A 27,744-nucleotide genomic window follows, 5' to 3' on the forward strand; every position below is an offset into this window, starting at 1 on the left:
GGATCTTGGTTTGTATGGAGTTAACAGTTTTATTTTTCACAGTCCAACAGATTCTCAATACAAACTCCATCCACCTTGTCCTTACGGAGCAAACACCTGAGCTTCTATAGGCTGGCGCCAATTGGTTCAAACCATTACCGAAGGGATGCGGGGGTTAACAGCTAAACACCCCTTTCAAATTGGTTTCAGCTGAACATTCAAAATGGCTGCCAAGCAGCTTAACAAACATTTGTTCAAACATGCCCTGGTGAGGAATTAGGTGAGCAGAAAAACAGCTAAAATCAGGTGGACACAAGTTGACACACACAAGTAACAAATGCCACTTTGTTACACGAGTCAAAGGCTCAAATGTCTGGGGCTTCTGGAGTCTTATCAAATGTCTGATACTGTACATTAAAAGTATCAGTGCAAAAATGGTTATTCTGACATATAGAATGACTAATTCATAGCTGTTTTAAAGTTTTTAAGATTTTGGCTTCTTGGTGCTAGTAAGTACTTCCTGTTTGGAACACGAGGGGGGAGGGGCAACTCAGTCCAGTTCTTATACAATCAATCGTCAATATTAGTATAATTATTGACTAAAGTTAAGAATGTAAAGGCTGGATGGCTCAGTTGGCTGGTTGCGGGACTGGCAAGCAGGAAAGCTGGGTTGGTAGTTCCCAGCTAAAATCTAGCTTGTGTCTTTAAATGGTAAATAGCGTATACTTGTTTAGCGCTTTCTACCTTCCTCAAAGGCCCAAAGCACTTTACACACACAGACCCATTCACACACTGATGGCGGCTCCGCTGCCGAACACTGGCGCCAACGTCCCACCCCTCGGCCCCTTTTCGGCAAGAACCTTTGCGCTGCTGCCTATCTGGGTCTCGCTGTATCTTGAAAATACTGGCTTGTGTCAGAATGGGCGTCCAGCGTAAAAACTCTCTGCCAACATTGACAAAAATTGACAAAGGATAAAGAATTTATCAATATAAGATTATTTAAACATTTAAAAAATAACCAATATTATTTAATGAGCCCCTCCAAATTTTGTGCTTCGTCTTTGCATGTGCACGCCGGCTCGTCTGGGATTTCAAAGACACTTGTAGCAACTGCTTTCCATTAGTAATAGCACCACACCTAAAAGAACTGCTGTTTTAATATTGATAACAAAAATAAATCTGTTTGAAACATGCATTTTTGCCCCGTCATTGTCACCATTCTAAAGTCACAAGGTCATTGAGATTTTGCCATTTTAATAGTTTGCTTGGTCATATATAAAAGTAAAACATGGAGCACCAAGCTTAGCGCCCTGTGGCACACCATGATTGAATCTGAAATGAGGAATGTTCAACATGAACAAACTTAAGTCACTTAGTTCTTCTAATTCCATATGCCTGCTCCAATTTCTGTGACTAAAACGTTCATATCGGGTGTCAATGCAGCAGTATAGACCCCTGACAGACATGCTTAAAAGTCCACTGCGTTACTTACCTGCAACAGGAGTCTTGAACCGTTAACACTAAGAGACATTTGTGTTAGTTTCTCACGGACCAAAGCTCTGCGACAGCCGCAAAGCCTCACAGCTCAGAAAAATACAATTTACTTGCTGTTGTGGCCAGTGAGCCATTCATTTATAAAATGAAGCTTTTAAAAATTACAATGTTTGCATTAGAATAGTGATATGTTTCTATATACAAAAATGTTAACTAGTTTTTCTTTTGACAGAAGCACATGCAGGTTTTCTTCAATGAAAAATAGTATTTCTATCATTATGACTGTTGGTGTGCCTTCCTACTTTTTCTCCGTCAATCATCAAATATATACATGACATCATTGGTGTAGAATTCAGTTAAAAAAACAACAACTGTTACGTAACTGCAATTAAATACAACTAAAGCGGTTGTGCAGCTGAAGATAAGAAAAGCTTTAAACTTCTTCTAACAATAAACCATTCTGACAGTAGATCAGCCCTGTTTGCATCATTTTGGCTCAGTTATCTGACCTGTTAAAAATCCCAAATAATTGACAAAACTTTATTTACAAAACAGTTAACCAGAATTACAAAAACAACATTTATTCAAACTGTTAGCAAACCCTCACATGTTCTCCCCGTGCATGCGTGGGTTTTCTCAGGGGAATCCGGCTTCCTCCCACCGTCCAAAAACATGCTTTATAGGTCAATTGGTTAGTCTAAATTGTCTCTAGAGTGTGAGTGTGCATAGGTGTGTGATTGTGGCCATGTGATAGACTGGTGACCTGTCCAGGGTGTCACCTGCCTTCACCCATGAGTGACCGGGATAGGCTCTGGCAGCCCCGTGACCCCAAAAAGGAGAAATCGGGTTTAGAAGATGAATGAATGAATGTTAACAATGTTTTTCAAAGTCAAAGGGCAACAAAAAAGGGATAAAAGATCCGCATGTGACTCCAGAGCCACAGGTTACAGATTCCCACTTAGAACTTGACAGAAAGAAACATGTCAGGGCTACAATGTGCACTAAATCCTGTCCAAGGCTCTTCAAAGATGTCCTTCCTTTACTTAAAACAGTTGTTTTTTTGACAGGCTTGAAGAAAATGTGAGATTAAATGAAGGCCTTTACAACTCCCGAATAGCAGCTGTTGTATTTTTTATAATGTTAACCAGCTTTAGAGAAACAGGAAACATCTGTGTCATTTGCAAAAGAATCAAACATGCAGTGATCCTCAATTCTCACTAATCATAATTTCAGTTACATGGAGCATTTTAAACGATTGGAAACATTTTCACACCGGATTATAAAATTTACGATCAACGTTTCACATTTTTGTGATCCTTTGTAATTTGCTGAGCCGCTCTTGTTAAACATTAATGAAGCAAAAACAAAAGACTTTGGACTCAAACTCGTGTTTCTCATTATTTTTAGCTTACCCTTCAGTTACTGCCAACCTTGTTTCTGACTTCTGCTGAAATTCTGCCAGAATTCCCTTTTCAGAACCACAACATGGAGATTCAAAGCAGTGGGCTGCAAACCAAAAAAAAACGAAACAAAAAAACATTAAAGATCATATTTTGGCCATTCAGCCATGTTTTGGCCCATCTATGTAGTTTAGGAGTTTATTCATGCATTACGTTTTACATTTTTTTTATATTAATATTCTGTAGTGCATCCTCTTTTTTAAAAGAAATCATCAGTTTTTATGTAAAAATGTTGACATTTTTTATTTTCCATCTGTCATGGTGACTTTTTGTCAAAGTTTGATCTTCCAAGTCTCTCAAAGGAATTTTAAAAGTCCTCCAACCATCTTTTGATCTTTGGTGTGTGATTTGGATTTTTTTATCTTTTGATTGTAAAAGTTTTCCCTGTGGTTTTTTTTATTTTAATTATGCCGATTTTAGGCAACATTTAAAAAAAAACAACAACAGAAATTTACCTCTAAGTTGTGGGTGGGACTGTTGTGACGCTGTAAACCTGCCCCCTCTTCCCGTCACCCATATCTGTTTACCCATTTTCCCGCTAGCTTACAGCCCCTCACAACCCCAACCTGACGTTAACCGGTGCAACCAAAATGCCGTACAGTTTAGATCCAGATTCCAGCTCGGACCAGTAAAACAAAGACATTCATGGATCTATCTGTCTGACAGTGGATGCATCAGAATGGAGCGGAACAGGGAGCTTTTGGGCTGCTGTTGTAGTTTCTACGTCACAGCTACAAGCTGTTTCAAACAGCATCCTTTTCTTCTTCTCCTGAGTCACAATGATTTGAATAAAACAAACTCAGAAATGCAATTTTAGGTTTATTTTTATTTATGTCCTCCATCATCAGAAAAATTGCTCATCTGAGTGGGTCTTGATTTTTATTGATTGATTATTTTGTCTCTCTATCTTGTTTATGTTTCATGTATTTATTTAGTTTTTTTTTTTTACTCCTTTCCTTCATAAAAATACAGCAGCACTCTCAGCCCTGACATGCAGCTCACCCGAGGAAACCAGTTCTGCCCATGCTGAGATGAATAGTGTGGGGGGTAAAGGTCTCAATTTTTGTACAACCACATCAGCTGACTGTGTGCAGTAAAGGAGAACCTGATGAGGCAGGGAGTTTGCCCAGATCTCCTAAAGGCCGCATGATTCTGTGATTGTAATGTTTGCAGGGGTCTTAAAGTCATTGGAGCTGCTCCGGAGGAAAAAGAGCAGCAGAATGACAGAGGAACTGAGCAGAGGAAAGGAAATGCTGAGTGGGTTCCTGCGGGGTTTGAGGGGGCCGCTCAAACTCTGGAACATGAACTGACCTGAGCTCCATCTGTGCAAACTGACTTTTTGTGTGTCCTGCTGTTTCCTGTCTGTGTGTTCTGTTGTTCATTCAAGTGACAGAACCCACAGAAAACAAGTTCTGCAGCTCCCTTTTATGACTTTGTGTTTCAAAGATGGAAGCATCATTTTTTAACTTAATGATTATTAACTCAATCACTTGAAGTTGGACTCAGATGCAAAACAAAAACTTTGAACATCCTGAGGACGGAAGAGGCGGGAAAGACTTCAAAAACTGACCAAAAGGGTTCATGAGCTGTCAGTGACAAGTAGACCGAAAAGTATAGATGCTTTAGAATGAAACCACTTTATCTTCATCATCATTATCATCATCACGGACTCTTCCTTCTGCATCACGATGCATGAATCAAAGTTTGAAAAATACGTTTGAAAACGTTAAATTAAGATTTTAAATGTATTTTTGTGTAATTATTCATAAATAAATGGGATTTTTTTGGTCATGTTGAATTAGTTCGGTTCGGTTGCTGCAATAACGCCTTGGAACCTTTTTTATTGCGAAAGGAGAGGCGGCCACGCGCGCCCCACGCGCTGGAACGGCGCCGCGCGCGCCCCGCGCGCAGCCAGGTCTCCGTGGTCACGAGCGAGCGGTGACACTGCGGTGAGGAGGACATGTCAGCCAGGTGGCACCGTGAGCCGAGCTGGGATCGGAACCGGAGAGAGGAGCCTGTGGACGGGCAGCCGGGGCGGCGCAGACAGAGCAGCACCGGAAACAGGAGCATCACGGGTCAGAACCAAACTTTCAGTTCGAGAGGATTCTGTCCGTCCTCAAAGACAGAAGTTGTTTCCATTTATTCTGCGTTCTATCAAGCTTTCGCGGTTTTTTTAAATGTTGGTCTATTTTCCAGACAGAACCGAGTCATGATCCGTCATAGAACTACAGGTGCTTTATCAGCATCTTTTTTAACGTCTTTGTTTTCCTAAAATCTTGAATAGGTTGTGCTTTTATTTGCACATGATGCCCAAAACGTCTCTCCGATTAAAGCAACTCTAATTATAATGCTTCCCCCACCATGCTTCATTGTAGGGACAGTTTTCTGACCCAAGCATGAGATGGAAGAAGAAAAAGAGGTTTATTCACAGCTTCAGCAGGAGAAACACAAACGTGGACGTCTGTTAGTCGCTCAGATGTTTCTCCTAAAAAAGCTTCTGATGCCATCATGCAACACACATGACACTGCTGTTTGGATCAAGCGTTGATCAGCGTGTCGACTTAAAGTTTCTTCTTTTTGCAGCTCGAGCTTTTTCCAAAGATACAATGAGTCTGAAGAGGAATCTGTCGGCATGCGAGGAGAATTTTCCAACAGGTGATCCTTTCTGTTTGTGCTGAGAAGAACCTGCATGAAGATCAGATACAGAGGAAAAAAATGTCTATTTACGTCTGCTTGTGCTCAAACTTTGAGGCTATTTGTTCTGCAAAACTAAACCACGTCGTTCGCCGAATGGGGCGGCCACTGTGTAGAGGTAGAGCGGCCAACCGCTGGCTGGAATATCACGCGTTTGGTTTCCACCACTTGTGAACCCTACGCTGCTTCTGGTGGTTGTAGGTTGGCGCCAGTGTTTGGCAGCATCAGTGTGTGAATGGGACTGTGACTGTAAGGCCTTTGAGGAAGGTAGAAAAGCACTACACAAGTAAACACCGTATACATCTCCACGTTGGTGTTGTCTGTGTGAAAAGTCTAGTGGTTGGTTCAGATGCAGCTCTGTGAGCTGAAACCCTCCTTCCTTGTTTTCTAGATAAAATATCCTTCTTTTCTAACAAACCGCTCTTTTTCAGTGTTTGAACTACCGGGAGGTTTGGGCAACGCCAGAATTTGGTTTCCTGGTATCCTCGTATCGTTGGACAAAACCGGTTTTCCCCTTCCTGGTCAGAGCTTGTTTTGGCTTCAAACATGCAGTCATACCTCCTGACATTTCCGGGTGTTTTTGTCAGTGAAAACTAATGTAAACTAACACAACACCCTCACACACACACACAAGTACGCACACACACTTCATTGACTTTCATTGTCATTGTCGTTTCTTTCACTTCTCTAACGTGTTCAAAATGCAGCTGCCCGTCTTCTGGTTGGATGACGTACTAGAGACCACATAACGGCAAATTTAGCATCGCTTCACTGGCTGCCTGTGGATTTCAGGGTTCGTTTTAAGATCTGTTTAAATCTTTACATGGTCTTGCCCCGCCATATCCGTCTGAGCTTCTCTCTCTTTGCTCGCCGGGCCGGCGCCTCAGATCAGCTGATCAACTGCTTCTGGAGGTACCGAGACGGAAGCTTAGAGGAGACAGAGCTTTTGCTTTCGCTGCTCCAAAGCTTAGGAACTCTTTGCTGCTCTCCTTAAGAGAAGCTCCATCACTGTCCATTTTTAAAACCCGTTTGAAAACTCATTTGTTATGCTCTGGCTCCTAATCAAACATGAGACTTCTGTTATTTTAGTGTTCTTTTACTTTTTTGTTTTTATCTCCTTATATTTAATCTTGTTTTTTAACGTGTTTTAGTGTTTGTTTTCTTTTATTTCTTGTGTTCAGCACTTTGTGTCAATTGCTGTTGTGTGAAAGTATAAATAAAGTTGAGTTGAAAGTATATGAGAACTGGAACTAGCGAGTGTGACGTTACCCATAGAAAACGGTTTACTTCCGGTCTAACCAAATGAAGTCAATTCAGTCGCCATTTTTTCCCCAATGAGGTTGTCGCCATGTTGGAAACAGACCATGTCAGTAAGCAGTGATTGGTCCGAGCCAGTCTGAGTCAACTTTTCTCTATGGTATTTCAAAGTGGGTTCGAGAGAATCCTTCAGTCAGAGATTTGCAACGTTGGACGTGAGACCACATACTTTTATCGTGGCATCTGATTGGCCAGTTTATAACTTGAACCACACACAAAAAAAAGTGAAAAAGTAGGATTAAGAAAAATGCATCAGAGCAAGATACATGATTGCTCAGTCATTCTGACAGAGTAATCGCTGTTTATTCAGGGTTTTGGCTTTTTGGGACCATCAGGTACTTCCTATGTGGAACGCGAGGGACGGGTCACTTAGTCCAGTTTTCTTATACAGTTAGTGGCACACACAAACACAACACATACACATGCAGACACTTATAGTCCTGAAAAAAGTTAGGACAGGGTTCTGAGGCCAGGCTGTCCATAATTGTATTTTGGTGTGAAGTTGGACTTCTGGAGTCTATAGAAGATAGTTCTGAAACCTGGTTCAGTGCCTTTGTAAGGAACTGCAACTGGGTTTGTGTCAAAGTGGTTATTGGAAGGTCAGCATTGGAGTTGAACTTGCTGTTTTGCTTGATTCAGAAAAGACTGTCAGCTGACTGCTAATTTAACCTTTGTGCTATCCAAGGCACTTTAACATTGGGAGTGGGGTCATCTGGACCCCACTAGACAGTGCGCTAAATCTTTTTATTTTTCAAGGATTCTTGATCTTCACGGGTCTCCATGGATTACATGAAATCCTCTCCACCTTTATCCACCTGTGTCAGGGTAGAAATAAAACGTCAATGTAAGGGTGGGGTCAAAATGACCCCACAAGATAGGACAAGGGCTAAAGGGGGTTATAATCCTGTCAGATTGGTGTGAAGCAACAGCTGCTTCTCATATTTTTCAGTCTTTTCATTTTTGACAACACATAGGCATTCACATAATAAAACAGTTGATGTAAAAACACTTAGAGGTCGGAGCAAAGTGACCTTAGAGGGAATAATGCCTGAGGATTTATTGCGTTTTACACCTTGAACCCAGAAGTTCCTCTGGAGTCACTCATTAAGCTTTAAATGGCCTTTTTTGAGTTTACCTGAAGCTCAGGAGCTGGTTATTTTTTAATCTCTGCTGGAGCTGAGCTACTGAATCAGAAGCAGAACTTTAAATTCTAGGTTACATGTGTGGTGATTTGAAGGTTTAACAAAAAGATCATTTGATTACTTGGACTGAAAGTTTATTTTCTGGCCTTAAGCTTGCTTCTTCGGTCAACTTTCATGCGTGAAGCCGTAGTGTGTCACAAAGGCGCCTGTACGTGCTTCAGAATATTCTGTTGTGCTGAAATGTATTCTGGATTTCCCTCACAGAAAAAAATTAATAGTAATGGATTCGATTTATCTGCGCTTTTGCAGACGCTCAAAGCGCTCACAATGTGTCCATTATTCATTCACTCCTCATTCATTCTTGGTGATGACAGAGGCGTGGCTGCCAGATCGCGGCTACGGTCCCTCTGACCATCACCGGAACATTCACGCACATTCACACACCAGTGGAGCCACACTGGAGGCAGGGAGCCGTGTCTTGCCACCGGACATAATAGTTGACATGGGGAGCAGGGATCGAACCCCCGACCCTTTGATCATTGGACAAACTGCTCAACTGCCTGAGCTGCTGTCGGTTTACTCCGCTGTTTGGTTTTCTGATGCCATTACCAATGTTTTATGTGTTTTTAGTTAGTAAATTTGGATTACTAGATTATGGCAGGGATTATTATCAGAAGGAAATGACTATCATGAACAAAGATTGCCGTTTTTCTTGGAATTTTAGGAAGCTTTGAGAAAAAAAAGATCTGCAGATCTCAGTATTTACTGGTAAAAAAATGGTTTAATTTAAAAAAAAGTTTTGCTCTAGTCAGTACTTTATTCATACGAAGTCACATTTTAGGGTTAAAAGACGCAAAAGCAGCTTAAATATGAACACATTTTATATGCAGTTGGACAGATTTGTGAATGAATGTGATAAATATATCGCGGCTGAGGTAAATGTTATTATTTGTGTTTGTTTTTTACACAAATGAATATGGGTCATTTGAGCAGGAACAGCATGGGCCCCCTTTGAACCCAAGTGTGTCTCCTTTGCAGTCCTGCCCGTTCTGCTGGACGTGGTCCGAGGTCCCGACCGTCTGGCCGCGGACGAGGAGTCGCAGGACCTGCTTAGGGAGAAACTGCGCCTCCTACAGGCGGACTGTGATGGAGTCAAAAACCTGTTTGTGGTGCGCTCCGTAAAACATGTCCTCTTTGTTCCAAAGAAGGTTTTTCAAATGAAGGAAAGCTCTTCTGAGCTTTTCAAGACGGAGCAGCTTTGATTTTGACTTATCCAAGCAAACTGCCGTGTTTGCTTAAAAATCCAAGAACTTCTTTATTCTCTTCTGTTCCCATTCTTCATTTTTCTCTGCTGTAGTTTAGTGACCATTTTAACAGAGTTTTACACACTAAACGGTACTCTTGCATAATCAATCCTAGTCTGTAGTCAGTAAAACTTTGCTTTTGTTTGTCATAAACAAAGCCCTTTCACATTTCTGAAGCATCAACTTCATTAAAGTTCTCCCACCAAACCTTTACAATCTTGTCATCATAAAGGAATAATACAGTAGCCAAGCTCAGCCAGTTGTGCGTCCTGAAAGTTTAGCATTAAACCATTAATTTAAAACAAATGTAAAAATGTGAAAATGTAAAGTTCAGAGAAGTTTGTCATTTTACTGATAATCTATTGTAAAATGAGGAAAAGATGTCAGAAAACCCGCCAAAAGGTATACTTGTCTAGATAGTTATGATGTAATTTTCTTTTCTTTTTTTTTACTCTTAAAAAAGTTACACTGTGTTTTGTTAACCCACAGTGTCCTACTACACTTCAGTGATAGTGTTACTTTTATAATTGAACTCGTATCTGTTCAAATGTTAAAGCTTTTTTGTGTATTTCCCTTCCTGTGTTCTTCCTATTCTGCAGTTTTCCTCCTCCATATGTGACAAACTGAAAACAAACATGGATTTAACCTCTTTTCTGTTTTAGGAGCTGTCAGCTGAACTGGTCTCAATCAACAGTGAAGAAAAATCCATTTATGTGACATTCAAAACATTTGAGGAAATTTGGAAATTCACCACATATTACACCATAGGTATGGATTTGAACTGAGGACATCCATAAGATCCAACAATTCTGCTTCTGTACAAAAGCATGAACAGCATCTGGAAATAAGTTTTATATATCTGTAACATTTCCATGTAATCACATAAAAAAATCAAATTGGAAATCATAGTTTTAGTTTCTCTTAGTTCATTAAAACAAAAATGATTTTTTCATGAAACCCTAGAGATACTCAAAGGTGAATCATTTTAAACAGTTGAATAGAAATAGCTGTATTGGATGACTTTCCCATGTTTGCAGAAAATAGTGTGATGACAAAACCCACATCTAAAGTCTAAAATCCTTTTTCCGCCCCAAACTTTCCGCTGAACATAAACGTTCACATGACATTCCCTCTGTGCTCATGCTTTTCTCCTACAGGTTTCCTGGGTCACTGTTTGGAGGATTTGTTGTTGGATGAAAAAGTCTGGCTGAGTTCTTTGGAGGAAAATGTTGGTGTTGGGGTTTCCATTCAGGAGGAGGCTCTTAATCTATTTCACAAAGGAATCCTGATGCAAGAAGGTGAGTGGAGACTTCTAATGTCAGAATTGTGTCTTTTCCGTCCAGCCCTATGAGCAAACTATGCTTATACGGTCATGAACTTAAACCTTTTGCTTGCCGTCTGAGGCACGGGATGGCTGACATGAAGCTCTTAAGCATGACTACATTTTCCTCCATATTCAAAAAAATACTTACAAAAGATCAAAAGGAAAGGTTGAAATTTGTGTAAAAATATTTAAGGTAAAATGTTGGGATAATACATCAGGTTAAAGAGTGTAATGAGAAACAAAAGAGTTATCAAAACATACTGTAAAATTAGCATGAACCAGCATTTTGAAGCTGATTAGACAGTTTCTGTTTAATGGATATTAAAAACTTGCTTTGCTTAAAGACAAAAACAGCTTTATTAAAGAATAGTTACTGGTCAACAATCATAATGACCGGTTCTTTTCCCATTTGGTAAAGGGTTATATTGGAGAGACCAGTACTGATTGGTTTTGGTCAAATTTAGATGAAAGCAATGTTTCTTCATCCATGCCTGATGGGCTGTGGGGGCGCTTAGATGCCACCGTCACTGGGGAATAAAGCTATGTTCAAGCTAAGCTCACACAGGCCTTGAAAAGTCTATGTAAACGGGTACGATTCGGGCGTCCGCGTTCAAATCTCTTGCGTTCACACGTAGCTATGCCAATTTTTATGATCATTTTTGGGCTCTACGTAAAAAAAAAAAACGTGCCCATTAAACATTCATTGAAAGGTAAACCAGTTGAACTGTGACCAATCAAGAACTCGGATTTTACAGCGATGTCCCTTAATTCACGGAGGTACCAACCGCTTAAACATTGATCATGCAGAAGAAATTAATAATTGCGGTTCCAGAATTCTATGACACCAAGTCTTTCATATATCAGAATAGAGCTGTGACAGAAAAAGTCTAGATTAAGATTTACAACACATTTCACACCAAGCCTCTTCCAACTGGCATGTGCTAGTATATCATATGCTAAAAGAACCAGCGTTTAGCTTAAACTTGAACACGCGTCACATGCCTGGTTAACATAGCAGAAATGCCATATGTATAGCAGCAACATAAAAACCTATAATGTGTGATGTGAGCACTTCAGATAGCCATACGCTTGTATATAAACCAAAAACCAGGCACTCCAACACTGAGCCATGAGGTACACCTTTGTTCCTAGGGCATGGATTAAAAACAGTTTGACAGGTTGAAATGAACATGTACATCAAGCTTAAGGGAACTGAGTGATATTTTTTGAGTAGAGTTGTAGCTTGAGAGTGTGTGAAGGAGGTGAGGAGTGTCTCACAGACTGGTGATGTTTAGTTATAGCATGGGATTTCTGTCAAAAATAAACTAGAGGACATTTGTTGGTCCAGCCGATATGCAGCAAGCAGGTGAAAAGCCAACAGATTGAGAAGACTGATGGCTGATTGAGATGATATTCATTGGAGGGACAAATACTAAGACTAACACATGTTTGCTTTTTAGCTATGGAGCATCAATAATTCAGAATTTGGCTAATACTGACTAATACCTCCCAGTTAACTGTCTTGATAATTCTGGACCTGAAATCTGAGTTTGATACTGTTGATCACAACATTATGATTGCACGCCTTTGAAATGATTATGGTCTGTCTCGGTCTGTTTTAGATTAGTTTGTGTCATACCTTACCGGAAAAACCTTTATCAAAGTTGTACGTTCATTAACCTCTGAAAGGAAAAAAAAAGAACTTGTGGCATTCCCCAGGGTTCAGTTCTTCGTCATTTTTTTATGCGATTTCTCTTGGGAGACACAAATTTAACCACATCACTTCTGTCCTTCAGTCACTACACAGGTTTCCCATCCGTTCCAGAATTCATTACAATCTCTGTCTCCTCACCTACCAATGTGTCCATGGAACTGGCCCTGCCTACCTTAGTGACCTTCTTTCCCTGCACACCACTTCACGAATCCTCCACTCAAATTTTACTCATTGCCTTCACCAACCAAGGACCAGGCTAACCCCAATGGGAGACAGAACCTTTCAGGCTGCTGCTCCTTGACTCTGGAACAGCCTCCCAGAATCCCTCAGAGCCCCACAAAGCCTTGACACCTTTAAAAAAGGCTTAAAGACATTCCTTTTTCATAATGCTTTTTAGTACTTTTTTGTTGTTTTTTGTTTTCCTTGTTATTCCTGTTTTATAATGTAGCACTTTGAGATTATTCTAGTAAATGTAAAGCGCATTCTTTCTAAATAAAATGTATTATTATAATTTTTATTATTGGGAATCTTTTTAGTAAATTTAGCCACATTTCATATCATTTGTATGCAGACGACATTCAGCTTTACTATTCCTTCCCTAAAACAGACAATGATTTTTAAGCAATCTAATAAATTGGTCAGGATATTATTAAGTCATGGTTATTTAATAACCATAACCACACTCAAATGCTCAGAAGAAAGAAACAATTATTTTTTTTCCAGATAACAAAATCCCTTTCATCAAACAGCACCTTGGGTCTCTGAGCTCCTCTGTCCAGTCGAGTGTCAGAAACCTTGGGGTGTTTGACAAATCCCTACCTATGGAAGGACACCTTAAAAGAAAAAGTCAAAAATTGCCTGTATCATCTGAGGACCTTGGCAAAATTGAAAAACATCTTATCTAGACCTGACCAGGTGATGATTAATCACGCTTTTAACTGTTTTAATAAAAGTTCTTTAATGTGCTATCCAAGGCATGTTAATGTTTGGAGTGGGGTCATCTGGACCCCAGGTAGCACAAGGGTGAAAACATCTCCAACTTGTCCAAAACTCTGTGGCAAGGTTTTTAGCCAATAAACAATCACACATTACTCCTTTAATGTCCTACAGTTACATTTAGAGTTGATTTTAAAATTATACATCTAGTTTTTAGAGGCTTGCATGGACAGAGTCCTGAATACATTGCTGAACTTTTAACCCCCTACTCTTTGGCCCGGTCCCTGAGGTCTTAAAAATAACAATTTACAAATCCCAAAAACCTGCTATAAAACCAGAGGAGATCATGCCATTCAAGCTGTTGCTCCTCATCACTGAAATGACCTCCCTTTGTCATTATGGGTGTTTAAAAAGTCAGGTCAAGATGTTTTTAGTTAATCTAATTTTGACTTTTATTATGTTTTTACTTTATTTTTACTGTCTTTTACTTTGTCTCTGAAATGTGTATGATGAATGGTTGTAATTTTATGTTTTACTTTTGTGAAGCACTTTCTAATATTTATCTTAGAAAGTTTCGCCGTAGAAATAAACATTTACTTCTAAAAACCACGACCGAGTTGGTAAAATAGAGCTGATATTTTTGTGGCTGCTGATTGGTCAGATGGTTCAGCAATAAAGTCAAATTAGGAAGTGGTCTAATAAAAATGGTCCCACAGATTTTGCTGAGTTGCACTGAGTGGAACCCCATTTCTGTCCTCAGGTTCACTGTTTGCGAGTTGCAGTGTCAGCCAGATGTTTGACAGCTCCACCTCTGGTGCAGACCTGTACCTGGAACAGGGAGACGTCGCACAGTTTGAGCCTCCCTTCCTCGGCTCAGGATGGACCGTCCTCTGCCTGGCGGATGGGGCTCGGGGCACAGCACCCAAACTGGCCTTGGAGCCAGTTATCCCCTTCCATCAGTGAGTCTCTACCACCTCAAGGCTTGATTGATTCTCATTAATGAAGAGAAGGCTCTCTTCTGTCAGCGGGAAGTGACTGGAATTCAGTCTGATGCTTCAGTTGCATGACTGTGGTTTCTATGCAGATGGTTTCTCAAATCCTGTCCAGAAAGTATTCTAGTCGGAAACGGAAAACCTGCCTGTGACTTTCCTTTGCAGTTTGGTGAGTTTATCATTAAATTCATCTTTTGCTTGGTGCTTCATTTCCTTCTATCCATTGGACGGTTGCTTTCGTGAAGTCTGTTAACTTCTGATAATGGACACCTCGGAGGGCATTGTCCCGCTAATACCATGGTCACTTATATTCAATCATTCAATTTTTAGTACTTTAGTCTTGAATTTTCTTTCCAGTTTAAATATCCTTTTCATAAAAAGTGGACTATTTGATACGTGGTGTGGTGCGTTGCCTTGGTAACAGCTAAGCCATCCTTGACATCGGTGGCAAAGAAAAATGATAAATATGCTGATTGTCACGTTGGGTTAAATCAAGCATCAGTTCAGAGAGAAAGTTCACCTCTTAACACTTGTTTTTGTCCAGATAATGAAACAAAAGTTTGTTTCAAAGAGGCCATGGCAGGGATACAGAACATTTGGACCATGTGACCGGAGCTTCTTCTTTTACATCCTCACTCTCCATTATCGCTTTTTAATCCACACCCAGCAGCCAATCAGAATGGAGTATTCATCTGGACTATGGTATAACAGCCAATGAGATTGAACCTGAGGGAAATTCCTGTAGTTAGACGAGAGGTGGGCTTGCATCACCACTGCACCCCAACTCACGATCAGTTTGTGTGGCGACAGGAACAACAAAACAAATGCAGCACACATTTTCAGCCTAGGATGACAGATGCTCATTTTTGATTCCATCCATCACTTTCATAGTTTGCTAACCCCCCAAACTCCCAACACTTATTGACAATGTTAACCTAAACGAAGAACAATCTAACATTCGAGAGAACATCTCCTGTTTAAAAGTCTGTTCAAAGTTCCTTTAAAAAAATAGGGAGGATGTGCAACTTCAGCTGGAAAACTGTGCATATTTGTGTCAGTTTTGGACAGTCTGAAGCTGCTTGGTGGCTGCAGGTCACAGCTCATAGTGATGAGTTGCATCACAGCGAAAAACAGCCCCTCCCATAAATGCTCTTGTGCTCCTGTTTAAACCTCCTCAGCCAGAGGGAAATGCGTGGCCACACAGACACATGATGCTGAGGGCCCGGATGAGCTGAGCCTGGCACCCGGTGACGTCATCATCATCGTGGGACCTCTGCTTTCCTGTTTTGACTGGTTCACTGGGAAGAAGGAGGCAACCGGAGAAGTTGGTCTCGTAAAGACGAGTTTTGTGGAAGCAACCTCTGAAACCTCGGAGTGAGAACATCACCAAGTACAATCTCATGGGTTTTAAAGACCAACCCTGAACTACTTTGTTCTGTTTTCACCCCCCTTGTAGCTCAGGCGATGTGTTCTTAGACACAAAGGAATGGATGTTCGAGTCTCAGAAAGAGGAAGAAATCATCAAAGAATCAATGGATAAGTTAAAGAGAAAATCTCTGACTGATGCTGGTCAAAACTACAAACTGGGTAAGACGGACGGTCATTTGTAGATCACATCTCTCTATTTGAAGTATTTTATGATTTTTTTGTTACTACTAGCAATTGAAACTCCCCTTGATTCATGTATGTAACTAATCCAATCCACAGGATTCCTGCATGTTTTTCAGGTATTTTCCTCAACATTTTAAAAAACATGTAAAAAAATGATCTATGATTACAGTGCAGATCAAATTAATTACTTTATAAAAAGCAGCTCCTGAAGAAAGTGCTGAAAACTATGATGCTCATAACTTTCACATATTTATTCTATTAAGAAAATTAATAAATATGACCCAGTGATAGAAAAAATAAGCAGTAAAAATCAACATTAATGCTTAAAAAATAGGCAAGCTCATAAGGTAGCATTTTAAGCTATATGTTCACCTCGGCAACAGGCGTTCAAGCGACCACTTCCTTTAAAAAAACGGGGGATTCCAAATTCTTCCCCCACCCCACGACTTCTCCGTACCCCTACATTTAGCCTCTCAAGCGGAGAGATTTGGAAAAATAGCATCTCTGATTTCAAACCTTACTACCACTTGATAATGAAAAGGTCATTCATCCCAAAAGCTGTAAGACTGTACAATGCCACAGTTTAAAAATGCATGTACAAACCGGTTTTTCATACATCCATAGCTCATCTGTATATTCTGTGTCTTTACTTTATTTATTTAATTTTATTATTAGGCATAACATGTGTTATGTTGTAATAGTGTACATAATTTTTTACTTACTTACTTTTTACTTTTTTCTATTTTTGCACATTTTTTTGTATCTGAATACTTGCACATTTGGGAACACCCCTCACTTTTGCACATTGCTGTCACTTTTCTTTTCTCTGCTCTTTGGAACTGCTGTGACAATTGAATATCCCCAATGTGGGATCAATAAAGAATATCTATCTATCTATAATGTCATCATTAGCCGCCGGAGAGCTACGTTAGTGCGTAGCTGCTAGGGGTCAGAAAATATGACATCGGTTTTAGAACTCAAAACCATGCTAAAACAAAAAAAAAGTCATTATTTAAATGTAAACCTTCAGAAGAAATGCATTTCTTCTTCACGGCACAGCTCGACGTGGATCACCCCACCGGTTGAGGGATAGTTAGCCTTAAGTCACTATGTGTTCCCTCTAAAAAAACAAATGCCCCTTAAATTGGACTGTGGCAGAGAAGTAGATTGTAGTTTTAAACTTATTAATTTTTAGGGTCTTCTTTTTTCAGTTAATAATATTCTCTTTTGTCCCATTTCAGATACCATCCATTACCAAGACTCTGAAAATAAAACAGGATGTAAGTATTAGACGTCTCTTTGGACTTCTTTATTGTTCTGTTGGAGTTTCTGCCTTACTGTGTCAGTGTAAATTTCCAATCCCATTTATCTTTTCAGCCAGCTCCTCTCCAGACACTAAACCTTCACCGAAAAAACTCAGGAAATATATTCGGAGGATTCTAGCTCCAGAGAAATATTCAACTTCAGCTTCTTCAGTGACAGAAAACGAAGTTCTGGAAGACTCCAGACAGAAGACATGCCTGCCCTGCTTCACTGTTCATCCAGTTGTCGAGGGAGAATGCAACACTGAGAACTTCACTCCCTTTTTTTGCTTTTTGGATGGACAAGATTACAAAGAGGAATTTGGTTTTTTGTACAGCCTGAGTTCTGATACTCTCAGCTCCACCTTCTTTGAAGGTCACTCTGACGACGACGAGCTTATTTCCTTCCTGGGTGTTGCCAGGGAAACAGCCAGGAAGAGACGCCTCTACTGGATGCAAACTCGTTTGTGTTTTCTGCTGGGTAAGCTCTGTGCCGGGAAGTTAAAGTTCAGCCAGGCTCGAGTTTACTTTGAGGAGTCTCTTGGTATTCCGAGAGAAACCTTCACAGACCTCAGGCTGCTCGCCAGCATCTACTCCAACCTGGCAACCATTTATCTCCTGCAGAAAAACAGAGACAGCTTCTTTGGGGTCGCAGAGCGCCTCAGTGCCTTCCTGCTGGGAGTCCCGGACTGCTTGAAAAGCTTAGAGGACAACAATGTTCTGAAATACATGCTGAAGAAGGCTGTTCTCACTCACAACAAAAGGGCAGAGGCTCGAGCTTGTTATCTGTTGGCTAAGCACCACTGGATGAAAGGAGAAGGAAGTCAGGTTATTCCTTATTTGGAAAGGCTTCTTGTTGTTTGGGATGAGGCTCAGAGAAGAGAGGACATCTCTCCTAGTCATGGATACCTGATCTTAGGAGAGCTGTACAGAAAACTGCACCTTCTCCACCTCAGCACCAGCTCTGCCAGAAGAGCGTCTCTGCAGCCCTCTGCCCCGCTGTCTGACTGCCTGGGCAGCATGATGTTGGTTCTGAGCGATGCTGACGGCCGCGGCGGGACAACAGATCAGGAAGCGTCTGTTCCACCTCAGCTGGCTCCGTATTTGTATCGCTCGCTTGCGGTCATTGAGGCGCAGGAAGAAGGAGGAAGTCCTCATCACCGGGCTCTTAGCCATCAACTCACCCTGTGTCTCTGCCAGCTATTCTACAAGTACAAAATGATTGATCATGCAATCCGTCGCATTCATTCCCTCATCAAAAACAAGTGGTCCTCAAGGGAAGTCCCCATCTCAGCCTCCGACAGGAACAGCGCCCTCATCTGGCTGGCGTGGCTTCACATCGAGAACAATCAGCCCTCTTATGCTTTAGACATCCTAAACTTGTTTTTAGTGTCCATGTCTGAACACTGCAAATCTCCTCAGAAAGGTCAGTACCTCATATGTGACCCCACACTCAACCTCTAATGCTACTTTCCCATCAGGCATGTGACACGTGTTGAAGAAAACGCTAAACACGTATATGTTGTTCACACTGGGCAAGCAGGGAGGGGCTTCTTTTTCTTTTACTGTTTTACTGTTTACTACTGCATGTCCAGCACATACAGTTGGAAGGTGTAAAATGTCAAAGTAGTGCAAATCTGGAGAACCTTGCTCCTGGCTTTTATTTTCACAGCTCTATTCCAATGCATAAAAGACTTGGTGACAGAATTCAGGCCGGACACAGACCGCAATTATTCATTTCTCCTTCATGATACATTTCTAAACGGTTGGCACTTTCGTGGAATAATATGGACGCCATCAATACACCCCCACCAAATCCTGGTCCCTGACTGGTCAAAGTTCAACCTGGTTTGAGTTTTAATGCATGCTCTATAGAGCATTTTGTATGTGGAGGCTGTAAACAGCCATTAACCCTTGTGCTATCCAAGGCAACATTGGGAGTGGGGTCATCTGGACCCCACAAGACAGTGGGCCGAACCTTTTTTTCCCCCAATAATTATTTAACATAATTCAAAAAAAGCTAAAGCTCCTGTGTAAAGGCGTTAAGTTCTCCAGCTTTCTGCAAAACGTTCTGCTACATTTTATTAAGAAGCTGCCATTTCACAAGTCAACCTTTTAAAAAGGAGTTGATCAGTCCTGGTCCTCAAAATCTACAATCCTGCCTGTTTCTGTTGCTGCGTTGAAACAGCACCTAAGAAATGAGGGCTGTTCATTCATTTGTTCAAGTCTTCTAGAAACATCCTCAATGCTTTTGAGCTGTAGGTTTGTGGATTCTCTAACTTTGAGACTCTCTAAAAAGGAGTGGTTCTGAACATGCGCGGTGTGGCTCTCCGCTGCATGGGCGACCACCGCAGAGCCGCAGAGAGCTACCAGGCTGCCGTGGACGTCTGCAGAGAGTACGAGGACATGCCAAACTGGGCCGTAGCTCAGGCAAATCTGGGTGAGACTCCGTGACGTCAGAGTTGGATTTGTGCACTGAACTCAGATCCCACTCAGCATTTCTTCAATTTCACATAGGTCTGCTGTTCCTGAAGGCGGGCGCCAAAGGGTTAGCATGGAGAAAGCTGACTGAGGCGCTTCAGCTCTTCTCCGAGCTCAGTGAGGAAAACCATGAGGCAAACTTCATCACAGTGTTGCTGGAGCTTGGACAGCACTATGTGGAGCAGCGGCAGCTGGAGTATGGGAAAGGATGCTACGAGTGGGCTCTGCTGCTGGCCATGAAAGCCAAATTAGCAGACTGTAAGCATCTGACAGCGACATCATGACTGCAGCATCCTTGCCGTCCTCTAGTTTCCCCTCGTTGTCTTTGTTTAGATCAGCTCAGTGCAACCAGACACCTGTGTCATCTGTACGAACACGAGAGTCCAGACCAGGCCCAGTGCATCATCTACAACCAGCACCTGATCCAGCTGCTGAGATGCTCTGGAAGCAGAGCAGAGGAGGGAAACGCACTGGAAGCAATCAGCCAGTTGTACCTGGCTCTGGGCACAGAGAGGTGTGTGCATGTGAGATGAAACATCCCCCTGTCATCATCATTGTGGTGGGCGGAGCAAAATAAAGCAAGGACAGCAAGAATTATATATTAAAAAAATTATATTTATTCTCACTAGATGTACAAAATAGTCCCTTAAAAGAGGTCAAAGTCACAAAAACTTTAACAGAGGAGGAAAACTTAACTAACTGAACAGACAAACAAACCTACTCAAACTAAACTAACTGGAAACACAAGGTTACATATATAGTAGCTGTAACTAGACAGACAAGGGGGAACTGAAAAAGACCAAGAGAAGCTACAAAATACAGCAAACAAGCATGATAAATAATAAATCAAATAGAATTCAAAGTAAAGAAATATTCAACACAAAAAGAGTTTCTTCTCCCCTGGGCGATGGTTCAGTCCAAATAAGCACCTGCTGAATATAGAGCTTCTGCTGACTGTAGTGAAGTTTAAATCAACGCCCGTGAAGCACAGACCAACTTTGACACAACTAGGCTGAGAGCAACACTCTGATCAGATCATTTCAGTTAGAAGTAGTGACGTCTGCTAAAAAACTACTGTGAAAAACACATTTTTACTTTAGTTTTTTTATTTTGTGCATAATCTTATATTGTTAATAATAAATAAAGCAAAACAATGAAAACTAAAGAGCTGTTTTGGAGCCAAAAGAAGCTCTTTTTAGTGAGCCGCTCCAAATCTCAGAGAAAAGCCGGGATTTCCACCAGAACAGTGAACCCACTCTGGCAACCATGTGTCAGTCTGGTATATGGGCAAAACAAACAGCTTGACCTTTGACAGACCGTCAATGTGCTCGACAAGTGATGTGAGCGACGAGACCTCCTTTCCATTGGTCACGTGATTTGCAGTCTACTCGAATCACTTCTGAGCGACACTTCCGGTAAAAAAAAAAAAAAAAGTCAATGTCGTGTTGAGACGGAAGTGTTGAGCTGGACACCTCTAACTCACTGGCATGCGTTCTTGTGTCAGGCCTGACTTGGTGGTTCCAGCAATAAATAGTAGCAACAACAACAATGGTAACTCAATAAAAACTCAAGACATTCAGATCATGAACACTGTTATACTGCCATCAATGACATATGGAGCTGAGACATGGTCACTTACCAAGCGCCAAAGAGAGAAACTGGCAATCACCCAGAGGAGCATGGAACGATCAATGCTGGGTGTTACGAGGAGAGATAAGGTCAGGAACGAAGACTTAAGATCAAGAACAGGGGTGAAGGATGTCATCGAGAAAGTTATTGAAGCCAAAGGCAAGTGGGCAGGACATGTAGCCCGAATGAAGAACCACGAATGGGCTAAGAAAACAACAGAATGGACTCCGTGGGACAGGAAGAGAGGAAGGGGAAGACCGAAGAAAAGATGGAGACATGACATCGCGCAGAAGACAGGCAGCACGTGGACCCAGAGTGCCCAAAACCGTGATGAGTGGAGTAAGATGAAAGTAAATTGAAATGAAGCTTAAAATGTGTGTTAATAAATGTTAGATTTAAACCAAATAAAAGACAAAGAATCTAAAAGTATGTGCACAATGTACAGTGAGAAAATATATGTATGTATGGTGCTGGAGGTAGCTGCCCTGAAGGGGTGGCAGCATCTGCAGCCGTCACAATCCTCACAAGGAACGCTGCTGCTTGCAGAACTAACTGCAGTGGTAGCAAGAACCTGATCTTTCTTCCAGGCATCCACCCCAGAGCCAGTTTTCTAGATGTATGCTGATGATGCATGTTTTCAGGGCGTACCGGGCCGCTCTGGACTACACTAAAAGCAGTCTCATGATCTTCATCGACCTGGGCTGGAAGGAGAAGGAAGCGTACGGCTGGCTGAAAGCAGGGAAGATCCACCACCTGCTCGGCCAAACCGAGCTGGTGGACATCTACGTTCAGGTCAGCTGTGCTGCTATTGCACCATCCTAATGCAGAGGCGGGACCTAGATTAAGAGCCTTTGGGATGAACTTTGTAGCCTTAATACATTATTGTTGTGTTTAATGGTTATTTAACGCTCATTCCTACTTAAAAAAGACAAAAGAATAGTTTAAACTGCAGGTTTCATTTATTTTTCTTCATCTGCTATCCTACACATTATTTGTTATGCTTCAATAATAAAATGTGCCATCACATATTGCATCATTCTTGTGCGTTTGTCAGTAAAAATCAACAAAGCCTTGTTTGTACCTCAGAAATGATGTGGAACAGAAAGTTTCAGCTCAAAGGCATTTTCCAAATTGCTAGAATATCTGTGCAGCATTTAAAGTCTCAAAAAATCCTCTTTTGATCCATTGTAAAGGTGCTCCAAGTGGTTTTTTTAAATTATGATTGTGCGGTTTTTAGGTTAAATCAACTGAACGGTCCCGTATTCATCTCGTAGGCAAATTTCTAAAGAACTACTGCCGATCTGCAGAAATTATGTCCTAGCAAAAGACAGGTATTTTCTTTTGTTTTGGTTAACAGCGGTGTAATCAAACTAAGAAGACCACTGGGAGCCATTTGAAAATAGATCAAAGGATGATTGGAGTGGGACGTTAAGGAGACTGATCATCTGGACACAAAGTTTGATTTGAAAAATCTGAATTTGTGTTTTTTTAGGCTGCCCAGGATGTAGCTCTGAGCACCGGACACACCAGCTTTATCCTGAGCCTTCTGGAAGCTGCGGGGGATATTTTCTGGGACAGCTGTCAGGACTATGAGAAAGCTGTCACCTTCTATAGGGTAAAAAAAAAAAAACGCCTTAGTCACATGCACCCGTCTGGGTGAATCAGGTTTTTAGGTTGTCTGGGTCTGTGGAGGGTCATAGACAATCCCTCAACTTAAAGAGGAGCACAGATGTACATTAATATTAGTGTAGACTTGTGAACATGTAACATAGGATTGTCATGTGTGTGGTAAGTGTGTGTACTGTAAGTTACAAGCACTTATGGAATATGGAGGATGCTGTAGTACTATGTCCTTTACACAGCACTCTAGTCATTAGTAAGGCGCGAGAACTGGCTCCCTAATGACTTTGCGGAAATGCTGCACGCACAGGGTGTGCAGGTAATACAGACGTTTCAGCAGGACGCCTGTAGGATGTTCAGACAAACTAAACTCTTATCGTCTATTTTAGGGTGTATTGAGACTGGACACATTTGGTTAGCTTAAAGTGAACCAGAGTTCAGTCCTTTGATTCTCCGGAACATATTTTCAGTCTGAATGCACTGAACTGGTCTAGGAACTGAAACCGCTCTGACCCCGGTCGGGGGACCAGGAACCGCTCTCTGACCCATCTTTCGAGGTGGTCTTGATTCGTTTTTTAATTGGACTGAGCTTCGGTTCGCTCTGAGACTCTCCCTCCAGAATACAACCCGTTCTTGGAGCGGAAAAAACTGGATCAAAACGGCCACCTTAGCCGATCTTCATGTGATGTAAACAAAGCAGGAAGGAGCAAAGGATGAGCTGCTGACAAATGCAAAGCAACAATGGTCGTGTTCGAGGGCAGATCTTTAGTCATGTGGTTTTGTTTACAAAGCATTAGTCGGGAACACGCAAGTCCCCTTGACAGCAGACTGAATACAGACCAAATAAAAGGTTCAGGACTTGTTGACCAAGTGATTTTCCCAGTCTGAATACATCCTTCCTCATTTCTAATAGTCAAACTACAAAATCGGAGCGTGCATTTAACACGTGAACAGCACTAACGGGCTCCTTGAAAAACAATGAGTCTCTCTAACTTCACCCTTACATGTTATATGAGTGTTTGCCATGACCGGCCGCTTGCAGCATGCCCGTAGAAAACGTGAATTTTCATCTTACGGGCTTACAGAGCGTTGTACGACGTGCCAACGACGTGACCCATTAGGGTTTGCCCATTTTTCCCCCACAGACAGACAGCCTGCATCCACCCATAGGGTCAGTTGTCATTAAGGCATAAACCAAACAACATTTTCTAGACTCTTTAAATTCACCACATCTACATGCACGGCAAAAGTACAAATGGAGAGCGTCATCTGGAATGAATCATATCTAAAAAACGGCATGATGATAATGAAAAGACCACTGGGACCGCTTTGAAAGTAGACCTTTAAAGCAGAGCGGTGTCTGTGCTCTTCACCCCGCAGGACCGTGCTCTGCCCATTGCAGTGAAGATCGGCAGCTCTCCGTCCCGACTGAGGCTGTGCAACAAGCTGACTGAAGTCATGCTCGCTCTCAAGTCCTACGCCGAAGCCGTAGAGTTTGCTCACACTGCTGTGGACATCAGTGCCAGCGCAGGTGAGCACTCTTCTGCCGGGAACTCTGAAATGTGAAGGATTTTCAAAATGAAAAGCTGCAGATCAGAAGCAGAAGAACTGTAATGCTACATTCACACTGGGCTCGGGAACGCACGCTGCAGCGACCATTTCAATAAGAAGTCTAGGTAAAGGTGCATAAATGCACGTTTTGGGCTTCCACATTCAAAACTCACATTTATGCATCACTATGCAGGTTTCTACTCATTGAACGCTTGTCAAAAGTTAAATCAGTTGAATCAGGGACTCTGATTCGGTAGTGATGTATGAATTAAAAACACGGACGTCCCAGCCATTTAAAAACTGATCATGGAGAAGAAATGAATAATTGCAGCTTGTGTCCGGCTGGATAAACACGACACCAAGTCTTTTCATAAATCAGAATAGAGCTGTGAAAGAAAAAAAGCAAGATTCATAAGATTTCCACCACTTTGACATTTCACACCAAGCCTCTTCCAGCTGCAGGTACCCGCCCTGGTATCTGGTAGAAACAGTCCAACATGAACACCGTCTGCTCAAAGCGCCACACATGCCCAGTGTGGACGTAGCATAGCTTCGTGCCTGGTTTGTCTGCAGGAGAGCGTCTGAATGAGCGAGTGGCCTACCATCGCCTGGCCTTCGTGTACCAACACCTGGAGCAGTCTGAACTGTCCGAACACTACTACCTGAAGGCACTGGCGCTCTGTCCAAGTCCTCTGCAGTTTGATGAGGAAACACTGTACTATGTCAGGGTGTACCAGACGCTTGGAGACATCATATTCCACCACCTGAAGGTAAGCAAACACACACAGAGGATGGGGGATGTGGAGACCGTTCTCTGAAGGGAGACGTCTCTTTGGGTCATTCGGAGCAGGACCCGTTCGATGCTGCTGGATACTACCACCTGGCTCTGGCTGCAGCCATGGATCTGGGCAACAAGAGGTCTCAGCTGCAGCTGTGCACACGCCTCGCCACCATTTACCACAACTTCCTCGTAGACCGGGAGCTCTCCCTCTTCTTCTACCAGAAGGCCAGAAGCTTTGCCACAGAGCTGAACGTGAAAAGGATCAACATCTCAGCAGATCGGCAGCGGGTCAGCATGTTCCAGCACAACACACAGTAGCTGTGACTAAAAGGAAACTCGAGTCATTAGACTTTTAGACAATCACTTTAAGAGAAACGTACACTTGATAATAGCTATGAAGAAGATGTTTGTCTAAGGATTGAACATTCTCTGAGAACTTCAAGTGTTTTAAAGTTTGATTCACTGATGTTATTTTTCCTTTCTGCATTTCTGTAATGTTTTACGCTCCTTTGACTAACAGGAGGATGATCTTATTTAATAGAAACGACAATGAAGCTGCATCCAAGTTCCCTTTGTTATATTGTTTAACCTCTTCAGGAAAAATATACAGTTTTGTTCTGGGTTTAGACGGTTGCTCTGTCCGTTGTGCAGATTAAATCCCAAAGGAAATTATGGAATGGATTTGTTTTCCCTTGCCCATGGACACTTTGATATTAGGGCAGGCAAAGCGGGAACCAAGCCTGTGATCTTCTGATTGGAGGTTGGTCGCCCTGCCGCTGCACCACGGCCACCCTCAAAGCCAGCTGTGCCAAACATGGTGAAGGGATGTGCTGAAAGATAAACAGCAACAGAATAATGGGAGGATTTGGAAATTTGTGTCCAAAAACTTACAAAAAAAAGTTCAAAATCAGAACAGAATTAGTTGTGAAACTGGGAAATGTCTAAATGTGATATAATGCCAAACTAAAGACATAAACAAATGTAGCATGAATGAAAAAGAAGCTGCAGACCTGATTTAAAGAAAGACTGTGCATTGGGCTTTGAAAGGCTGCAAAACAGATCAACACAATAGAAAGAAAACAGGATTGTGCATTCCTGCATTTTTTTAACGTGCAGGTTTTCACCACAAGGGGGCAGCATTTTCATGCTAATGAGTAAAGTGCATCCTCCTCACTGCAAAGTTTTTTTGTTTGAATTGAAGAAAAAGAAAGTTTCACAGGTTTTATTGTGTTTGGAAAGGATAAAATGCACACAGAAAAACAGTTGAAACTCCCGAAAACAAAACAAAAACACACTGGTTCAACAACTGTCGACAGAATTCAGCCTAGATCTGCTGGTTTTGAAATACAAAAAAATTACAATATCATGGAAAATGCAGTCTATATTACATAGAAATATAGATTCAAGGTTTAATTGATTTCAAGTATTAGTTCATTTTTACATAAATTGCAGTTCCAGCTCATAAAATCCAACTCAAAGCACCAAGTCAGAGGTAATTGTCTCCGTTTGGTTCAGTATGGGAATTACTATACTGACTATCCAGAAGACCATCGGTATGGGAGAGCGTCAAAAGTTCCTCGCTAAGGAGGCTGGCTGTTCACAGAGCGTCAAATCCAAGCAGATCCACAGAAAGTCTAACAGAAGGGTAACATGTAGCAGAAGAAGACGCACCAGCAAAAGAGACGACTTCAGCGGATTATCAAAAGACTGGTGAGGAGCAGAACCCAAGCTGCTGGAGGTCCAGAGGGAAATCTCCAGTAGGTCATGATTTGGGCTACAATGTCCAGCACTGGTGTTGGTAAACTCTGCTTTCTTCAATCCAAAATCACTGCAACGATCCAGCAGAATGTTCTAGAGGACTCCAGGGTTCCTTCTGCTGACGATCTGGATGGAGGTCCAGCAGGACCTGGACCCTTCCGAGACCATTAAAGATGGGCAAATCATTTTGAAAAGACTTTATTTGGATTAGTTTGATGTGATCAGAATCTCTGTCTTTATCTTTTTATAGTAAGTTAGTAATAAATTATTATTTCTCTAGAGATTTCAATTTTTCTGAAATTCTGTTTTTGACGTTTTGTATGAGCTGGATCCCCAATTTATGTAAAACTAAACACGTTTGTTCACCTTTCGGCATATACCATCAGTGGTCACCACAGTTTAACCGCTTTCACTGATCCACACTTTGGGTTTGGCAGAGATTTTCACACCAGATGCCCTTCCTGACACAACCCTGTATTTTATCCAGATTGGGGTAAATCAATTAAACAGTAAGCCTTGAATCTATGAAATTATTATTTTTCTGAACTTTCATAAATCTATTGAAAATATTCCTGAGATTCTCTTGAGCGTTTCCTCCTAAAAAGGCCTAATTAATTTGAGCTTTGTTGACCTCTGGTGGTCAATTAGGGACACTA

At 41.6% G+C, this 27,744-nt stretch overlaps 1 protein-coding gene across 2 annotated transcripts; it reads left to right on the forward strand.

Annotated features, from left to right (window-relative positions):
• Window positions 1-4,818: 4,818 nt before the first annotated feature.
• On the forward strand, window positions 4,819-26,002 carry sh3tc1 (SH3 domain and tetratricopeptide repeats 1). Of its 2 annotated transcripts, XM_023966131.2 has the most exons (19): window positions 4,819-5,008; window positions 5,517-5,588; window positions 9,125-9,255; window positions 10,053-10,158; window positions 10,548-10,688; window positions 14,125-14,323; window positions 14,449-14,525; window positions 15,535-15,730; window positions 15,813-15,943; window positions 17,209-17,247; window positions 17,345-18,694; window positions 19,568-19,708; window positions 19,786-20,007; window positions 20,083-20,263; window positions 22,020-22,170; window positions 22,871-22,993; window positions 24,379-24,529; window positions 25,123-25,319; window positions 25,400-26,002. In XM_023966131.2, the coding sequence occupies exons 1-19, from the start codon at window positions 4,894-4,896 to the stop codon at window positions 25,646-25,648; spliced, it is 3,972 nt and encodes a 1,323-aa protein (XP_023821899.2). In that variant the 5' UTR covers window positions 4,819-4,893; the 3' UTR covers window positions 25,649-26,002. The 2 variants fall into 2 exon arrangements, with proteins under 2 accessions (XP_023821899.2, XP_023821900.2); XM_023966132.2 differs by lacking the exon at window positions 5,517-5,588 and having other exon boundaries at window positions 4,835-5,008.
• The last annotated feature ends 1,742 nt before the right edge of the window (window positions 26,003-27,744 follow it).

This window comes from Oryzias latipes, chromosome 18, assembly GCF_053564925.1.
Source record: "Oryzias latipes strain Hd-rR chromosome 18, Olatipes_Hd-rR_3.1".
Lineage (NCBI taxonomy): Eukaryota > Metazoa > Chordata > Actinopteri > Beloniformes > Adrianichthyidae > Oryzias > Oryzias latipes.